General features: G+C 59.9%; 1 protein-coding gene across 4 annotated transcripts in view; it reads right to left on the reverse strand.

Annotated features, from left to right (window-relative positions):
- Positions 1-5,423: 5,423 nt before the first annotated feature.
- Positions 5,424-17,155, reverse strand: part of USP36 (ubiquitin specific peptidase 36) — a 36,631-nt gene continuing 24,899 nt past the window's right edge. The window contains exons 14-21 of one of the 4 annotated variants that reach the window (XM_053211724.1): positions 14,325-14,984; positions 13,574-13,701; positions 11,196-11,747; positions 10,556-10,764; positions 8,868-8,969; positions 8,290-8,405; positions 7,737-7,888; positions 5,424-7,464 (exon numbers count right to left, since the gene is read on the reverse strand). In XM_053211724.1, the coding sequence (XP_053067699.1) occupies positions 7,757-7,888; positions 8,290-8,405; positions 8,868-8,969; positions 10,556-10,764; positions 11,196-11,747; positions 13,574-13,701; positions 14,325-14,984 (1,899 nt within the window). In that variant the 3' untranslated portion in view covers positions 5,424-7,464; positions 7,737-7,756. Of the gene's footprint in view, positions 7,465-7,736; positions 7,889-8,289; positions 8,406-8,867; positions 8,970-10,555; positions 10,765-10,889; positions 11,769-13,190; positions 13,262-13,573; positions 13,702-14,324; positions 14,985-17,155 lie in introns of those variants that run through there. The other 3 variants (XM_027052580.2, XM_053211726.1, XM_053211725.1) reach the window with 3 other exon arrangements.

Genomic DNA, 17,155 nt, shown 5'->3' on the forward strand with positions numbered 1-17,155 from the left:
TTTAATGTTTTACTGAAAACAACTTTTTTAATGTTTCTTTTTGAGAGAGAGAGAGAGAGCGAGCGAGCAGGGGAGGGGCATAGAGAGAGGGAGACATAGAATCCGAAGCAGGCTCCAGGCTCTGAGCTGTCAGCACAGAGCCCCACATGGGGCTCGAACTCACGAACGGCGAGATCATGACCTGAGCTGAAGTCAGTCACCCAACCAACTGAGCCACCCAGGTGCCCCTATTTATTTATTTATTTATAGTAATTTAATTAATTAATTAATTAATTAATTTAGAGAGGGAGAGGGACAGAGAGAGAGAGAGGGAGAGAATCCCAAGCAGACTCCACACTGTCAATGCAGAACCTGATGTGGGGCTCGAACTTATGAACCATGAGATCATGACCTGAGCTAAAGTCAGACATTCAACTGAGCCCCCCAGGCGCCCCTATACCTCTGTTAAAGTTTTAAGATAGAACTTTTAGGGGCGCATGGGTGGCTCGGTCAGTTGAGCATCTGACTTCGGTTTCAGGTCATGATCTCGTGTCCACCTGAGGCCAGAGTGGAAGGCAGGCAGGGGCTCTTCTAGAAAAGCCGATACACGCGAGCGGGAACGGTGTTGAGAAAGGCATTCGACCCGGCGTCCTCCATAAACCCAAGCCAGGGGACCGGGCAGCTGGCCTGCGAGGGGTTCTTCCCTGGCTCTCTGGTTCTGCTTTCCCGGCAGGCGGGGCGCTGGGGAGGAAAGGGTGCTTCGCACACGTAAGAGACCACAGACCAGATCGCTCGTGCGGACCGGGATTGGGGCATTGTCTTGCTTTGAGAACCCCCAGATTTTATTTTGCTAAAGCTCGCAATTTCTTCTGTGTGAATGGCACTTAAAATCTGTTTGTAATGGAACTTGATTGTATCCAGCTGTCACCAACTGTTCCCGTGCCGCCCAGAAGACAGCTGGCCACGTGCCACGCGATTCAGGCTCTCACTTCCAACGGGGGGGGGGGGGGGGGGCTCCAGTTCCCGCCAGACTTTGCCCCGATGATTTCGCTTGTGAAACAGAACAAAGCAAAGGGGGTCGCACAGGGGCTTGGGCTCAGGAAGCTGCCACGTCCAAAAGGAGCGGCATTTGAAGCCAGTGACGTGGGTGGAGGGTGGGCGGCCCGTTTTCCGAGCACGGGCCACATGCACAGTCACGAGTGACACTTCCTCAAGCGGCTTTTCCAGTGCACTCCCCCGACAAAGATTTCCGGGGCCCTGCTCTGGCCAGTGACTGCGGGTCACCGGAAGCACGTGACTGTGGCCTCGTAAGACAGGAAACGGAATGATCAGTGTGAAAGAGGAGGAAGAGGTGCGTTAAAAAAAAATAAACACAGATCACTTCTTTTTGATGATTTTAGTTTTTAGACAGAGAGCGAGTGAGCGAGCACCTGCACCAGCAGGGGTGGGGCAGAGAGAGAGAGAGAGAGAGAGAGAGAGAGAGAGAGAGAGAGAATGAATCCCAAGGAGGCTCCACGCTCCGTGCAGAGCCCGACGCGGGGCTTGATCCCACGACCCTGGGACCCGATCTGACCTGACTCTTTTCCCAGCAGCAGCTGCTCCTGGAGGAGAGCCAGGCGGAGACTGTGTTGGAGGAAGCATGCCCGCCCAGCCCTGGGCCCCCGCGTGTTGTGTTTTCCGAGGCCTTGACAGACGGCTGCCCCGAGGCCGTGCAGGTGCAGTCAGCGTTTGGGATTAGCCCAGAGGTGTGGGAAACCTCTGTAGGGGGCGACTGCCTAGGGTTTCCTGTCCTGAAAGATCGTTCTGGGGGCCAGGAGACCAGAGCAGGAAGCAGGCCCACGGGGGGTCGAGTTGGTTTGATTCTTGGGGGGGGGTCAGGACAAAAATGGTGGGGATTCAAGCTTAGAGACGGGTGGCGGTGACGGGACGTTGGGGAGATGAGACTTCCGTTGCTGGAGTGTGTGGGGGTGACGGGAGGGAGGTGTGCAGGGGGGTGGTCACGTTTCCGGATTTGGCAACGGGGTAGGGGGTGAGCCCCCAGCCACGGAGGGGCCCGGGAGGAGCAGGACCCGCTAAGAGGAGGCAAACAAAAGACGGGCCAAGAACTCGCCAGAAGGGCATCCAGGAAAAGACGTTCAGCAGGGTTACATTGATCAGGCAGTGAGATGTATTGATCGGACCTGACGGATTCTGGCTCCATTTAACGCAACAACTGTAACATTTAAAGGACAGAAAAAGGGGCGCCTGGGTGGCTCAGTCGGTTGAGCGTCCGGCTTTGGCTCAGACCATGATCTCACGGTTCGTGGGTTCGAGCCCCGCGTCAGGCTCACTGCTGTCCACACAGAGCCTGCTTCAGATCCTATCTCCCCCTTGCTACCCCTCCCCTGCTTGTGCTAAAATAAAACAATGATAAAAAATAAAAGAAAAAGAACTCTTGGCGGGGGGCAGTGAACAGTGTCAAATACAGAAGAGGGCTTGTGGCAAATGCCCATCACATTGCGGATGGGGCCGCTGAGTGGAGTAATGAGAGCAGCACGCTGAGGACCTCGAGGAAGGAGCAGAGAGCAAGCTGAGGCTTGGCTGGGGGAGACGGTGGCTGGGGTGGACACAGAGACAAGGGATTTTAGGGTGGCAGACAAGTGAACAGGTCATGAGAGAAGGAGGCAGACGGACCCCCAGAGGGTGGAAGAGGCTGGCCTCCAGAGCAAAGGCAGGGTACCAGCCCTACCGAGGGAAGCGGGCGCATCTTCTGCTGTCTGTGGTCTGTGGCGGTCCCCACGGGTCAAGCGTAAGTCTTCCTGTCTTCCGTCTACGCACCTGACTTCCTTCCCAAACTCCCCCTCGTGCCGGCCACTCCATAGGAGAACCACTGGATCGTATCCAGCACCCCCTGGGAACGTTCGAGATGCACGCTCTCAGCCCCCTCCCTGCCCCCGCCTGCTGAATCAGACTGTCGGGGGATGGGGCCCAGCAACGTGGGTGTCTGAACGACCCCCTGGTGATTCTGACGCGCGCTCACATTTGAGGCTCGCTTGGGACCAGAATAAGCGCTTCTCGGCACTGGCCGCCCAGTAGCATGCAGGCGGAGGGGTCTTAAATGCCGATGGCCAAGCCTCGCTCCCAGGTTCCAGTTTCATTCACACTGGTCTGGAATAACCCGCCCAGCTGACTCTGCTGCCCCAGGAGTGTTGGAACCACCAGGAGCAGAGGAAGATGGGGGGCAGGTGGTTCCTCGTGGTTTGTTCTTCTGCTTCGGAGCGGGAGGGGGTTCCTGTAGCGGAATTAGAAACCATTCGCCAAGAGTGAGTGGCACAGAGGCGGGAAGGGAGCAACGGCGTTTGGGAAAACCACTGAGGGGCTGGCAGAGCCTCATAAAGACGGGCAGCCAGCTGGTCCAGACGTGCAGAGGTGGGGGAGGAAGGAGCGGGGCACGCGTGTGGCCAAAGGGAGGGGCCGGGGGAGAACCATGCTACTGAGCACCTACCAAGAACCAGGCGTCTTATGGCCCCCCCGAGGGGCTCCTTCTCCCCTGCTGTGTCCCGTCTACACAGAGGCTTGTCCACGCTCCGGAGAATCGGCAGGGATTGGCACGCAGGCCCCTCTCTGGACCGGAGGGCACACGCACGGCTACGGTGACCCCAGTGGGTTCCCCGCGTGGGGGGGCGGGGGCAGTGGCCAAACGCCTGGACTTTTCTGAACCCCAAGATTCGGAGCCCACAGCTCACCTACATCTCACCCCTGTGACCCTCCCGAGGTTCCTGTTCCCAGAACATGCGCATTCCTCAGGCGTGACTGCATCACTGCAGGGAATCTGTCACCCACTGGCCTCCCTGGAACACTGGTTCTGCCACTCAACTGCCCACCCAGGCCAGGAGCTGTCCTACCCCCACCCGGAACCTTCCGCTCCTGGATGCCAGCTCCCCACCTCTCCACTGCCGCCTCCAATGCCGTCCTGGGGCAACTGTTGGCCGGCGAGTGGACGGGTCGTCCTCACCTGTCTTCCCTCCACCCCCACCAGACTCCAGAGTCCACGGCGCCAACCAGACCTTGCAAACTCTCGTCACAAGTAGTGCGGGAGCTCACGGGAACTCCCCACACGCAGATGCCCGCACGACGTGGCTCATGCAGACATCATCCACCAAAACATACCCCATGCTTTGTGGACATCCTCGTGGTTCCCACCCAGAGCCGCCGGTCCCTGCCCTGGAGACCACGGGCCACCTGGGAGATTTAGCTCTCTGTTCACCTTTACACGTACGGCCGGCACCCCTACAGTTTGGAAAAGTGACAGTGACGAGGAGGTGGCCCTGCCCCTATGCCCGCCGGACCCCGGAGCTGAAGTGGACCCCCAGCCTACCGCCGCCCAGCCCGATTCATGAACTACGGACATGAGCTGGGCTTTGCCAGCCGGGCCTCTGGGCTGCCATCAGCCGCCCCAAACTCTCCCACCCCACCGGGCACCCCGTTGGGTGTGCGTCCGGCTGTGGTCTCACTTCATCTGCTCTTAGTGACGTGGCAGAGGCCCCGGTATGACGGGCATGTTTGGGTGGGAACTCGGAGGAGACACTGAGGGGGAGGAAGAGGGAAGCAGCCGCGGGGCTCAGGAACAGGCCTGCCTGGTGGTGTTCGCGGAGTACCCGGAACCGAACCCACCTGCCGGAAGCCTGCCTCCAGCCTAGGGCCGCCTTCACTTCCGTCTCCCACTCACAGGTGGGGCTCTGGCCCAATGTAACCTCCCGATCAGGGTCACGGTCACCTGTGCGGGGACCTGCCACCCCCGGTGGCCTCCCCCAGCTTCCAGACCCGGCTCCTCCCTCTCAGCAGATGAGCCCAAATTAAGCTCCTGCATGGACCCCGGCATCCAGTCTTCCTCACCACGCCCCCCAGCGTGTGGCCGGAGCAGCTGGGCCCGTCTGCCCGCGTCAGGAGGGGCTCAAGGGGCGCGACCCGCGCGGCTGCACCTGCTCTCCGCCGGGCACCAGCCAAGCCGGGAGGATCCCAAACCGGAGGCCTGTGCTGCTCTTGCTGACTGAAGAAAACTCACAGTTCGATAAAACCTATCCTTTCTCTCTCCTCTTTCCCCGCAGAGACCCAGACGTTATTCAGTTACCAAAAAAAAAAAAAAAAAAAAAAATCAAATAGCAGCAAACCTCAGTGGAATGCTACGGTTTCCAAGTTTCCTCAACGCAAATCACCCACGAGGCTTGGCGGGCCACTTCAAAGGGCTCCCCTGTCTTAAATTCCAATAAACGTATTTATCAATACACTTGAATAAACCCCTTGGTTCCTCTTCTTCCTTAACGAAGATCTGCTCTACGCTTTCCCACGTACCGGCGGGTTACAGCACCACACCACGGGGAAGCCTTCACCTGTGCCGGGGGCTGGAATGCAACTCTGACAAAACCAAAGGGAAAAAAACAGAAAAACAAGGACACGGGCAGGGCTCACAAAAACTCGTTTTATTGCACCCGATCTTGGCAACGTCTGGGGCGCCTCAGCCCCGGGAGCGGAGGCGTGGCGCACGGGACGCAGTGGGCTGAGCCCACCGGGAAAAGGCAGGTGAGTGAGGCCACACGGGACCAATGGGAGAGGGGGACCCTTCCCCCCAAACACAAAGTTAAATTAAACCCATGTTCTAAGTCAACCAAGTGACTGCTATCATATAAAAGCTTTAGTTACTTACATATATTTATATATTTATACATCCCCTAGGGTTTGGACTGACTTTCCGGGCTCACCCTTTCCCCTTCCCAGTGTGGCTAACGACCTTCTGCGGGAGGAAAGGGCTTGCCCCTACGAACAGTGATGAATGCTGTAGACAGGCCAGTGCTCAGCACCACCCAAGACACAACGGGCATGTTTTCCTAGAAAAAGGTTTCATAATTACACAGTGGATGAGGGAAGAGCCTGGTCTGAAGAGGGAGCAAGAAAAGAGACAAATTCTGTGTTGCAGACAATGAACTTCCCTTTTCAACTATAGAACGTTCCAGAAAAATAGGGCCATACAAGAATGAAGGTCAACACTGCATGGGGGGGGGGGGGAAGCCCTGCCCATAAAGGCCCTTGTCTTCCCCCCCCAAACGGGCAGATGACAAGGCCATAGAACACTGGGGACTGGGGTGGGGTGGGGTGGGGTGGGGAGCAACCCTCATCTACGAACAAGGTTCCGTCCTCTGAAAAAGCAAAAGGCCCCCGCACAGGTGACACAGCACCCAAGCTTCCTGCTGGGACCAGAAGCAGCCCCAGAGCGGGCCAGGGTATTAGTACTCTCCCACCTTTTCCAAAGAGAAATAGAAGGACAGAAAGGAAAACCAAACACAACTACCTCCGTGAAAAAATTAACGTACCTCCCTCTGTGAAACACGTAACGCTTTTTCTGATCCCCCCCCCCGGCCCCAGAGCAAGCGGCAAGGCTCGGGAAGAGTGTGGCACAGGGGTGCCGGACAAGGGCATCGGCGGGCCTCAGGCCGCGAAGGACGGACAGGTCCACACCAGACGTCAGCCCACCTCCACGTGGACGTTCCCAAGAGGAAAGGACGCGCAGACGTATTCCGTGGAGTCGCTCTAAGATTGACCTCTACGCCCTGTACTACTGGGTCACGTGTCTGTTCTCCGGAAAACGCCACCTCGACTGAGGGTTTCCCACATTTATTAAATTACAAGTCGCAGGCACAGCTTGAGCAAGATAAAAAAGTGATCTCGAATCATACAATCATCTAAATTCAAAAGCACTCACAAAATTGAGCAAACAAAGCTGGTATTGCGTATTGGGGGAAGGAAATATATTGCTGACGGAAGCCACAGACCTGGTCAAAACGAAAGTCTTCTATTAAGTAGCGAAAGAAAAGGGTTCTACCCCAAGACCACCACCTCGATAAAGACCCGCGGGTCGCTGCAGCTGCAGGGGAAGGAATGGCAAAGCCACCTCGGAATAAACAGCCGGAAAGGCAGGCGTGTCGGCACATCGTCTCCAGGCCCCTGCTCCCCGGAGCCGGCCTAGAGTCTCTCGCAGGGGACGATACACCGGAAGGGCCGCCCCCGATTCCAGAAAAGGGAGGAGTGCGGTGGGCGGCGGCCTCGGGCTTACCCTCTGAGGGGACACGTAAGGCATAGACAGAGCCCCCCCGGCAGAGACGGGGAGGCCGGGACCAGACGGCAGCGCCGGCCGCCAGCAGCAAGGGACGGACGTCTCGCCCTCTCGCCCGAGGATGCGCGGGGAGGGGTGCGGCCGCCGTCCTCCCCCGCGTCCCCCGCGGGCCACAAGCACCGCCAGCCCGGCGTGCTGCCACCCGCTCTACGCGTCACCGTGCGGCTCACGCCGTGACACCAGAGGTCCCGATCCAAAGAAGCCCAGGGCCTCCGTGGGCCGTCCTCCTGCGGCGGGCTTGCGGTGCTGGCCTGGCGGCCACAGGGCACAAAGTCCTCGGCGAGGCTGCTCTCAGCTCAGACGGACAGGACCCAGGAAGGACACCTCGTCTCCGGAGGCTGTGGGGCAAAGGACATTGCTCCTGACGAGAAAGGAGAGCCTGGGACTCCCGCCAACGTCCCGGAGGGCGTGTCCACACCAGTCAGCACGTGACATCAGACGGAGCCAGCTCTGTCCCGCGCACATGCACTACATCCCCCACCCTTACACCTCATCACACAACCCCCACACTTAACACACACGTCACCACACACACGCATATGCACCAGACACAGCCCAGAACCCCACACTGACATCCGCTACTCTCACACACACACACACACACACTGACCCATCTCGACAGCAGCAAACTCAGCGGCGGTAACTGAGGCTGGTAGCCTTAGCTGGGTGAGTCACAGACCAAAAGTTCCGTCTACTCTGAAGTTTCTGGAAGGCGTTGAAGGTTCTTTTCTTCTCTTTCTTGAACTTTTTCACTTTCTTTTCCTGCGTCAAGAAACCGCACGCGTCACAATTCCCAAAAAGGGCTCGTCCCCGTTCCGCAGCCCCTCGTGAAGGCTTACTGCGGGGGGGGGCCACACGGATCTCAAATGCCACCAAATCGACAGGCTTTCTCTTCGTGCAGCCCGCGGGAGGCGTCCCCACTGTCCCCACCTTGCTGGGGAAGGAACAAAGCAGCGGGGGACAGACGCCTCGTCCGTGGCCACGCCACGTTCAGAGCGGCCAGGCCGGCATCGAGCCCAGCAGCCCACCTCCCGCCGTCCCGGACGACTTCACGAGGCCACTGCCACTTCCAACCGCCCCAAAGGGCCTAGTCCTCCCTGAGCCAGGCCTCAGCGGGGCCACAACGAGCACCCCGCCACGCTGGCCACGAGCACACCCCGTACCTTCCCTCGATCGAACTCTTCGTCCCAGTCGTCGATCACCGTGGCCGCGCGGGCCCATCTGCTGTCCTGAATGGCGTCCTGACTGACGGCCGACACCTCGCCGTCCCACGTCAACACTGCAAAACAGACACCTCTGTGCACCGGCTTCCAGAACACGGTGTAGACAGGGATGGGCCTACTCCTGATACACTCAAACATTCGAGTGCCACCCTCTGGTGAAACGGACATGCAGAGAAGGACGGGGGAGGGCAGAGGGGCCCGCAGCGAGCAGGACAGTCAGGGGTTCCGTGACTTCCATGCAGACGTCCTTGGCTCTGCATCGTCAGCCTGCAGTTAGTCCCTTTCAGACCCACGCCCTTGTTTACCAGAGGTCTCAGGCGCCGGATGTTTCCCTCCAACCCGTGCCCGCCCGGCCCGCGCCGCCCAGGGGCACAGGGTCTGCTCTCCCCGCCCCCAGGGACCAGTTCTGAACGGACACTCCTCGGCTCATCTTTGGAGCCCAGCAATTCCCGCGCCCCAGGATCGTGACCCCAGGGCCCATCTGAGACCTCTGCGCTGCCCGGGCTCAAAACCGGTACCTTTCCTCCCGTAGGCTTTATCTGAGGAATACTCAAGCAGCTCCTGGAGCACGTCGGCCTCCCCATCTCGGACCCAGGACACGCGAGGAGCCCGTGCCTGCCCTACAATCAGACAAACACCCTGTCTGCCTCTCACGAAGAACCCGACTGCTTCTCCACAGATGGGCCACCGACCACCCCGACTCTCGGAAAAGACCAAAACCCCAGCACCCCACTGTGGGAACCGGCGCCTCCTCCAGGGAAGGGGCCAGAAATGAGGGGCCGGAACCGGAGGGAACCACAAAGCACCAGCATCACCTCAGCTTCCGGGGAGGCGGTCTCTCAGCCCCGTCCCGGCACGGCCAGGCCACCACGGACACCTGGGTACTGACGGCTCTGACCACCCCTCCTCAGGCTTCTAGAAACGATGTCTGCCTGGTCCCAACCTCTGCCCGAGCTCCTCTGCCTACAGCTGCCAGAACGGATTCCCTTCCCTCAGCACAAAGCGGACCTTGCTCTCCTGGCCTCCACTTCGTCAGTGACCCCATGAACTGTGGGCTCGTGTCCCGAGCGCGGTGCCCCTCGGCCAGTGCCCGCTGCCCTCTGCAGCCTCCTGCCCTGCTCCACAGCACGGCCCGGGCCAGTGGTCCCGCTGAGCTACCGCAACGCTCTCCCCGTCTCCCGGCCGTGAAGGCCCTTGCCCACGAAGCCCAGCCTTGTGATATTCGGGATGGGAAGCAAACAGACGAGGGGCCGCGGGGGCACCTGCGCCGGGCGGTGGGCCCTGAGGCCCGAGCACCGTCTCCACGTGCTCGGCGTGCTGACAGAGCAAGCCGGGGTCTGACGACCGCGGCCAGGCTGCTCCGCGGCCACCTCCGTGCGGACGTTTTCTCGACACGCTGGCCGCCTTATTCGTCACGGCCTCGTGGTAGCGCTTCCCACGGTAATCAACGCCCAGCCAGATTCGCTTCTCAGGGGCTGGACAAACACACGGCGCTCCCCAGCAGCCCGCTCGCCCCCAAAAGCACGAACGTAACTGGATCCCCAGGCGGCAGAGCAGATCTCACGGAGTCTGCCGCCTGCCGGGTCCCTTCCAGAGCAGGGGTGACCTTCTCTACCCTTCGCTTAGCGGACACGCTGTGTCAGGAGCACCCAGCTGAGGCTGGCCAGCTCTGAGGGAGCAAGGAAACAAAAGCCAGAGGAGGTGCTGAGCCACGGGCGTTTAAGGCCTGGGGAACAGCCGAAACACTGGGCACCCGGGCAGCAAGAGGCCACGTGATCTTCAGAAATGGCCAAGTATAAACACAGGCCGACACTCCAAGTTCAAGAGTCACGGAGGAACTCTAGGCTGGATGGCCCAGGACTCATCCTGACGGGAAAGTTCAGGCAGGAAGAGCCCTGAATCGGGAGAAACACGGTATTCCCAGAACGTGGAGAAGCACACGCGTATACCTCTCTGCTTCTCCGGAGGAGTTACAGCCAAGTGCTTGTCCGGATGGGGAGGCAGTGACCCCCAGGGCAGGCGGCTTGCCCACGGGGACAGAGCAGAGGTAAGAGGTCTTCGTCCTGGCCCCTCCCCCTGCACCGCACCTGCCTCTGGAATACAGCAGGCCTGGGCCCAGCCCCCTTCCCCTGCGGTCCCCTTCCCGGATGTACAGCCACGCGGCCCGGGCCCAGCCCCCGGCTCCCCTTCCTCGGCGGGTGCACACCTGCTCGGTCCCCGGGCCGCCTGCCGTTCACGGCCGGTGAGGGCTGGCTCCCAGGGACGGCAGGGCCCCTCTGCGTCTCGCCCCTGCAGGCTTCGGGGAGCTCGTTCTCTTGTACTTCTTGCCGTGACTCCTGCTGCCTTCTTTTCTTTTTCTTTTTCCTTGGAGATGCTGCACTGGCCTCTGACTCGGTGACATCCAAGAGAGGACAGCTGCCGGGAAGTCAGTCAACAGTCAGCTCTGAGCAAACGGGGAGTGAGAGTGGGGGTTCTCTCGCCCCGGAACTCCCAGATGGCAGACGCCTAACTGTGCGGAAGAGCCCCCCGTGAGAAACCGCCCCCCCCACCCCCCGACGTGAGCAGGACAGAGCGTGCTAGCTGTCCGAGGCCACGGTCGGGGAGAAAAGCCCATAACTGCAACCGACCCGGGCAAGTCGTACAGGCCGGATGACGTGCCGCCTGGGGGCACGCACCACGCCAGCCGGCTCTGGAACAATGCCGCCCGCTCACCGCCCCGGCGAGACACCTGACGACGCGGCCGCGTCCTAGAAGCCTGGTCGGCAGGCTGTATTGCCAGATGACACCCACCTGGGTCGGACCGTGTCGCTGGCGGGGTGGGGGGCCGCCTGGCTCCCTGCGCTCACCTGTGCCACGGTGGGTCCTGCGGGAGGCCGTCTTCGGCGCCGAGGCCCTGGGCTCCCTCCCGCCTCCTCTTCCTGCCGCTCACGTGGTGGCCGTCGTCCACGCACCCCGCTTGCTGGCCGTTCTCTTGCTGCCGTCCGCCCTCCTCCTCCAGGCGGTCCACGGGCACCTCCGCCCGGCCCTCCTTCCTGCGCTCGAGGCCCCGGTGCTGCCTCTGCACCTGCCCCTCCTGCAGGTGGGAGGCGTCCACGGCCTCCGCGCGTTTTCCCTTCTTCTTTCTCCTCTTCCCGGGAGGGGCTGCGGCCGCCACGCATGTCTCTGAGCCCCGCCCCTGCGTCTCTCCCCTCCGGTTCCTCTTCCTCTTCTTACAGAGGCTCCGGGGGGGCTTGCTGGCCTCCGGCAGCTGGTGTGGAGGGGCCCAGAAGCCCCCGTTGACCTGAGGCAGGGGAGCAGAGGCGGAGGAGCAGCTCTGTGGGTCTGATGTCCCGAGGGGTCGGGGGCTACTGGACAGTGACGAGCAGGGGCCGACGGGGAGCTTCGGACGGCTGGATGGTCTGGGAGCAGGTGAGAACGCCCTGTGAGGACACGCTGCTCTGATGCACAGCCGGGCCCTTCCCACCCACCCTCGGCCCCCTTCCCTTTCAGGTGGTTTTCCCCGCTGTCAACCTTAGACGTACGTTGGTCATACGTAGCGAGTGAGAAGGGAGACTCACGAGAAAACGCAAATACACCGAAGGTCAAAGTTAATAAAAGTCGTAACATATCTCTTTGTCCCTATCACCAGACGGTTTGAAGTATTTTTGCAAGTTCTTGGTATTAATTAAAAAAAAAATTTTTTTTAACGTCTACTTATTATTGGGAGAGAGAGAGACAGCGTGTGAGCGGGGGAGGGCCAGAGAGAGAGGGAGACACAGCATCCAAAGCAGGCTCCAGGCCCCGAGCTGTCAGCACAGAGCCCGATGTGGGGCTCAACCCCACGAACCGTTGAGATCGTGACCTGAGCCAAAGCTGGACGCTCAACCGACTGAGCCCCCCAGGCGCCCCTCCTGTTGCTAATTTTCAACACGAGTGTGCTGGGAGAAGCAGCTTCGCTAAGCTCCCCGCGAGCCTCGCGATGTTCATGCCCAGGACGCCAGCCTCACAGGGAGGGCCGGTGCAGGCCTAGGGGTCGGGTACCAGGACTCCCCAATTTGGGGGGCTCTGGGAAATCAGGGGAACAGACTCTACAGCAGACCCCGTGGCTAGACGGGGACGGGGCAGGAACGGGGGCTCCCTCACGCCAGACTCTCTGGCCCACCTCCTGCCGGCGGCAGGGTCCCAAGACAGCTAACCTCTGTGGGCCTCACTGTTCTCATTCGGGACTGAGTGACGACAAAGCCTGCCGGGAAGGCTCATGGCAGCAAACAGGAAGCTGTCCCCTACACCGGAACAGACTGTGAGCTGGACAAAGGGAACTACCGACGCCATTTCCCGCGCCCCCTGGCAAATGTCATGAAAAAGCTGCGCGTCAGAGAAAGAGTAAGAAACGCACGGCAAACGCCTTAAGAGTCTAAGGACCTACCCGCTGCAAAAGCACTGTGCCGGGTCCAGCCCGAGCACGAGGGCGGGCGAGGCTGGGTGGCGGGAACACGCGGCTGACCACACCATCCCCGGGGCGGCCGGGGGGTGGGGAGGACACCAAACTACCAGCACCATGTCCCGGCCTCACCCAGCTGCCTCCTTCCCTCCCTCCCCGGGCGACCGGGCGCATCGGCAACTCCGCTTCCTACCACTCGACACCCTGAGGGACACCCGCACCCCGTGCCTAACAGGCTGGGAGACGCGTCGGCGCGGAACCTGAACACACCCCCCCAGAGAGCCACACCTCCCGCTCTGGACGCCTGCCCGGAGCTCCAGAGGCCAGCGAGCCCAGACGGCCCGGGGAGCCCGCTCGGGGGGCATCGGGGGGACGCACAAAACGACACCGGCGGCAAAAAGACACCCCTCGGTGGGCTCACAGAAATGAGTCCACGCAGGGTCCTTCTGGGACTCCCGCCTTCCTCTTCTCCTGTGCGGTCCCGTCATGAGGCTGGGGAGGGACCACAGGCACGTCACCGTCACCACATGGACACGGCAGACAGCCGGAAAACGAAGACCAGTAAAAAAAAAACAAACATCAGTGTGGCAGAGACCAGGCCGCCTCTGACCGGCCAGGGCTCCTTTGCCAGATAGAAACCGAGAAAACAGGGAGAAGTCGGTGCGGGATACGCCCTGTACCTGTCCAGCTGCACAACACCGTCCATCCCGCAAGGCTGGAGACCTGGTGAGTCTTCACCAGCCAAGCACACGCTAAGCACAGGGGAGGAGCAGCCGGCCTGCAGGGCCCGCGCCCACGGCTCACCTGATGGCACCGACAGGCCAGGCGGAGGCGGCGACCGGGTGAGTGGTTTTCCTGGGGTAGGTGAGGTCGGACAATGGTGAGAGGGGTGGACGGAGGTCATTGCCGGCTGCCCTCCGCAGGGTGCTGGCCTGCAGTTATTGACATAAATAAAAACTTGGTGGTCTAAAAGAGGTTGCCGTGAGCGAAGAGGGAAAACAAGAATGAAAATAAACACAAACGGAAAGTAAAAATGAAAGAGCCCAGAAAGAAGGATGAGGGGACACAGAAGGGGACAAAACAGAGGGAGGTGGGGGTGGGGAATGGTAGAAGAGAACCAGAAGTGTTTTTGGTTAGAAACAAAAAGGAGAAAAGGAAGGAAATTGAAGCAAAAGTCTCAGCACAACAGTCGCATCCTCGAGCTTCGTGCTACACGCAGAGGTGCAGCCCGCCCGCATCCCGTCCGCCCACCGCACCTGCCGCGTCCTCCCCGAGGCTTCCGCGGGAGATCCTGCCTACGGACGGATCCGGGGGACCGCCACCTCGCCCCGACCCCCGACGGCCACACGCAGTATTATCACACCAGCGTCCCCCGGGCCCCCGCCCGCGCCCGGGACGGCCCCGTGCATCCTGCGAGTGCCCACAACCACTCTGTTCCCCCGGTCGAGGGGGGGGCCAAAGGCCCCACCACAACCCCCACCCCCAAGACCAGCACCAAACCTGCTCTTTGAACTCTACAGACACACTTCCTGCGGCGAGACCCTCACACACCCACCTTCTTGGCAGAAAGGGCCAGTTTTTTGGCTGGTGGAGGAGACATGATGCTTGCGGGCTCAGTGGCGGTGGTGCTCAGGACGGGGGGCTTGGGCTTCGCCGCCTTGGAGTCCTCTCCGCCCGGCAGCGCTCTGGGGTTTGTTCCCTGAGAATCACCCGAGGGGGCGGCTCCGCTCTCGGGCGTTGGGGGGGCCTTGGTGGGGTCGCTGCTGGCGGAGTGCTCCGGGCTGGGACCCCCGGAACCCCTCCTGTCGGGCTCGGGACGCTCGCTGCCCGCCGCGGGCCCGCTGGCAGTCACTCCGGCCGGGAGCCTGGGTGAGGTAGAGGGGGCAGCAGCCCTGCCGTCCCAGGAGCCAGGCCTGTGGCCCTCGCCCCTGCTGCCGCTGCCGGTGCTGGTACCGTGGAGCCCCTGAGAAGCTCTGCGTGACGGGGACACGAAGTGCAGGGGAGTCGGCTTCTTGACTTTCTTTCCGGGCTCATCCAGAATGGTCGGAGTGTTGGGGGGCGTTTTGGAGAGTCGGGGGGAAGGGGACCCCAAGGGTGGCTTTGGAGGAACGTATCCATTCTGAGACTTCAGACCCAACACAGAGCCGTTTCTGGAAACAAGCACGCCGAGCTCCTCAGTGGCCTGCAGCTTCTTCAGCGCCGCGGGGTCCAGTCGCTGGAGGAGAGCAAGCAGGGGACACGGTCACACCCGGGAGGGCGCAGGGGACACGGTGACACCCGGGAGGGAGCGTGGGCCGGCGGCTCCCCCCGCGAGGTCAAGGCACCGTCAGAGGCAGGCAGGGTCCCTGCCAAGCAATTCAAGACAGATTATCTGGGGGGACACACGGTAAGGACGCTGTTGCTTCTCTGAACGGTGGTGGGATTTTGTGAGTCGTGCACACGTGGGGATCTTTATGGTCACCTTTACTGAAAGCAGGACGTTTTCATCAGGAGTCAAGAAATACAAAAAAGCGTAAAGTAAAAAAAAACATGTACCCGAGCCGCACCCCTCGGCTAAACGTCAGCACAGGTGGACACGCTGGCATCCCCTCCGGCCGCCCTGCCTCCCGAGGGCTTCTGGCCCGCACGGGGGCGTCCGGGCCCACCTGCGCCCTTCCCGAAGCATCGTCACTCCTCTCAGTAAAGGTCTTCCTGTGTGCCCAGCAAGCACCTCGGTGAACAGTTTACACAAGCTGCCCTGCCTCCCGCTGCAGCGGAAACGAACCGCGCCATGGGGTTCCGGGTACCCTTCCGGGCACCCCAACTCCTCCTCTAGACTCCTCGCAGCGGCGTCCGTGCCGTCCCTGGTTTAAATGCTCCGCGAGGCTGGTGTCTGCAGCCTGCTGGCCTCACCGCCCGCCTGGTTCAGGTCTAGGAGTCCGAGCTTACAACTGCTGGCCGAATGAACCACCAAAAGACCAGACCTTTTCCCTCCTTACTGCTCGGTGCTCGTGTTTTCGGGACGGAATTCCGAGGCCGGGAGCACTATCCGTGAATTCTGAGGCACGCTGCCGACGCATTTACCAAACTCTCACCAGCAAGAGCTACCGGGTCCTTCTCAGAATGTTCGCTAATTTCAAACCGCTGCCGGCTCTTACTACCGTTAACACTCGTACGCTCTGACACGTCACCAGCCCGGGTCCTCTGTGCGTGAGGAACGTTCACCTTTTGCAGGATTTGCTGCACAAATTTTTAGACGCTTTGTCGTTTCTTTTTTTCTAACATCTCACGCTCAAAACTTCAAATGTTAGTTTACCCAATTTATGATTTGTTTTTCGAGGTTTTCTCTCTTACAAAGTCTTCCCTCTTCTGGAAGTTTACCGAACATGCACTTCTCTTATCTTCTGGGTTTTCCTCTCTTTTGTGTCTACGCTCGACAACGATTTATCCTTTATTCACATTCTTTGCAAAGAGTACATGTCTTCCCACTGCACTGCAAGACCTCCTCGTTGATGGGGCACTGACATTTACGTAACCTACAGAATGTTATTTAAAATAAAATGGCTTTGGGGGCACCTGGGTGGCTCATTCAGTTGAGCATCTGACTCTTGATTTTGGATCAGGTCATGATCCCAGGGTTGTGGGGTCGAGCCCCGTGTCGCGCTCCACGCTGAGCGCGAAGCCTGCTTAAGATGCTCTCTCCCTCCCCCCGCCCCTCTCCCCTAGTCGTGCTCTAAAATAAAAAATAAAGTGAAAAGGATTTTGTCAATTGCAGTATGTATGGAATGTTATCTTCATGATGCTGAGGCGCGTGGCCCTGTGGGCGGACCGGAACGACACCCCGCCCCTCCCTTCGGTGTTTCTGAGCACAGCTGAGGCTTACGACTCCTGGTCTGGGCCACAGGTCATGGCCTTTCTTTGCTAGGTCAGCCCAACGCTTCTAATTCTCACGTGTTGGCAGGGAAACACAGATCTGCAAAAATGACCAGACCCCCGCAGACTGCGAAGGGCCCCCACCTCCCGGCAGCCTGCGTTTGGATTTGATCTTCAGACCGAAGGGGAAGGTTCACAGAAGTGGTCGACAGAAAGGACAGATCTGTTTCTCAACGACAGACGATGTTACGGTAAGGAAATCCCTCGCTACTTTGGTCAGTACGACTGGTTTTCAGTAGAAAAATTCAAATATTACACAAAAATAACTTGAAAAGGAGGGTATTTCCTAATTGCTAACGTTTTTCCACATTAGATCTCTCGCTCGCTCTCTCCCTCCGCATATCCGTACGTGCGCACACGTACACGTATGACGTTTCCTAACCACCTCAATACGTTTTAGACATGATGTCCCCTCGCTCCTAAAAACGGCCGTGTATATTCCTCAGAACACGGATGTTTTCTTAACCTGATCAC

The sequence above is a fragment of the Acinonyx jubatus genome, chromosome E1, assembly GCF_027475565.1.
Source record: "Acinonyx jubatus isolate Ajub_Pintada_27869175 chromosome E1, VMU_Ajub_asm_v1.0, whole genome shotgun sequence".
NCBI classification, from domain to species: domain Eukaryota; kingdom Metazoa; phylum Chordata; class Mammalia; order Carnivora; family Felidae; genus Acinonyx; species Acinonyx jubatus.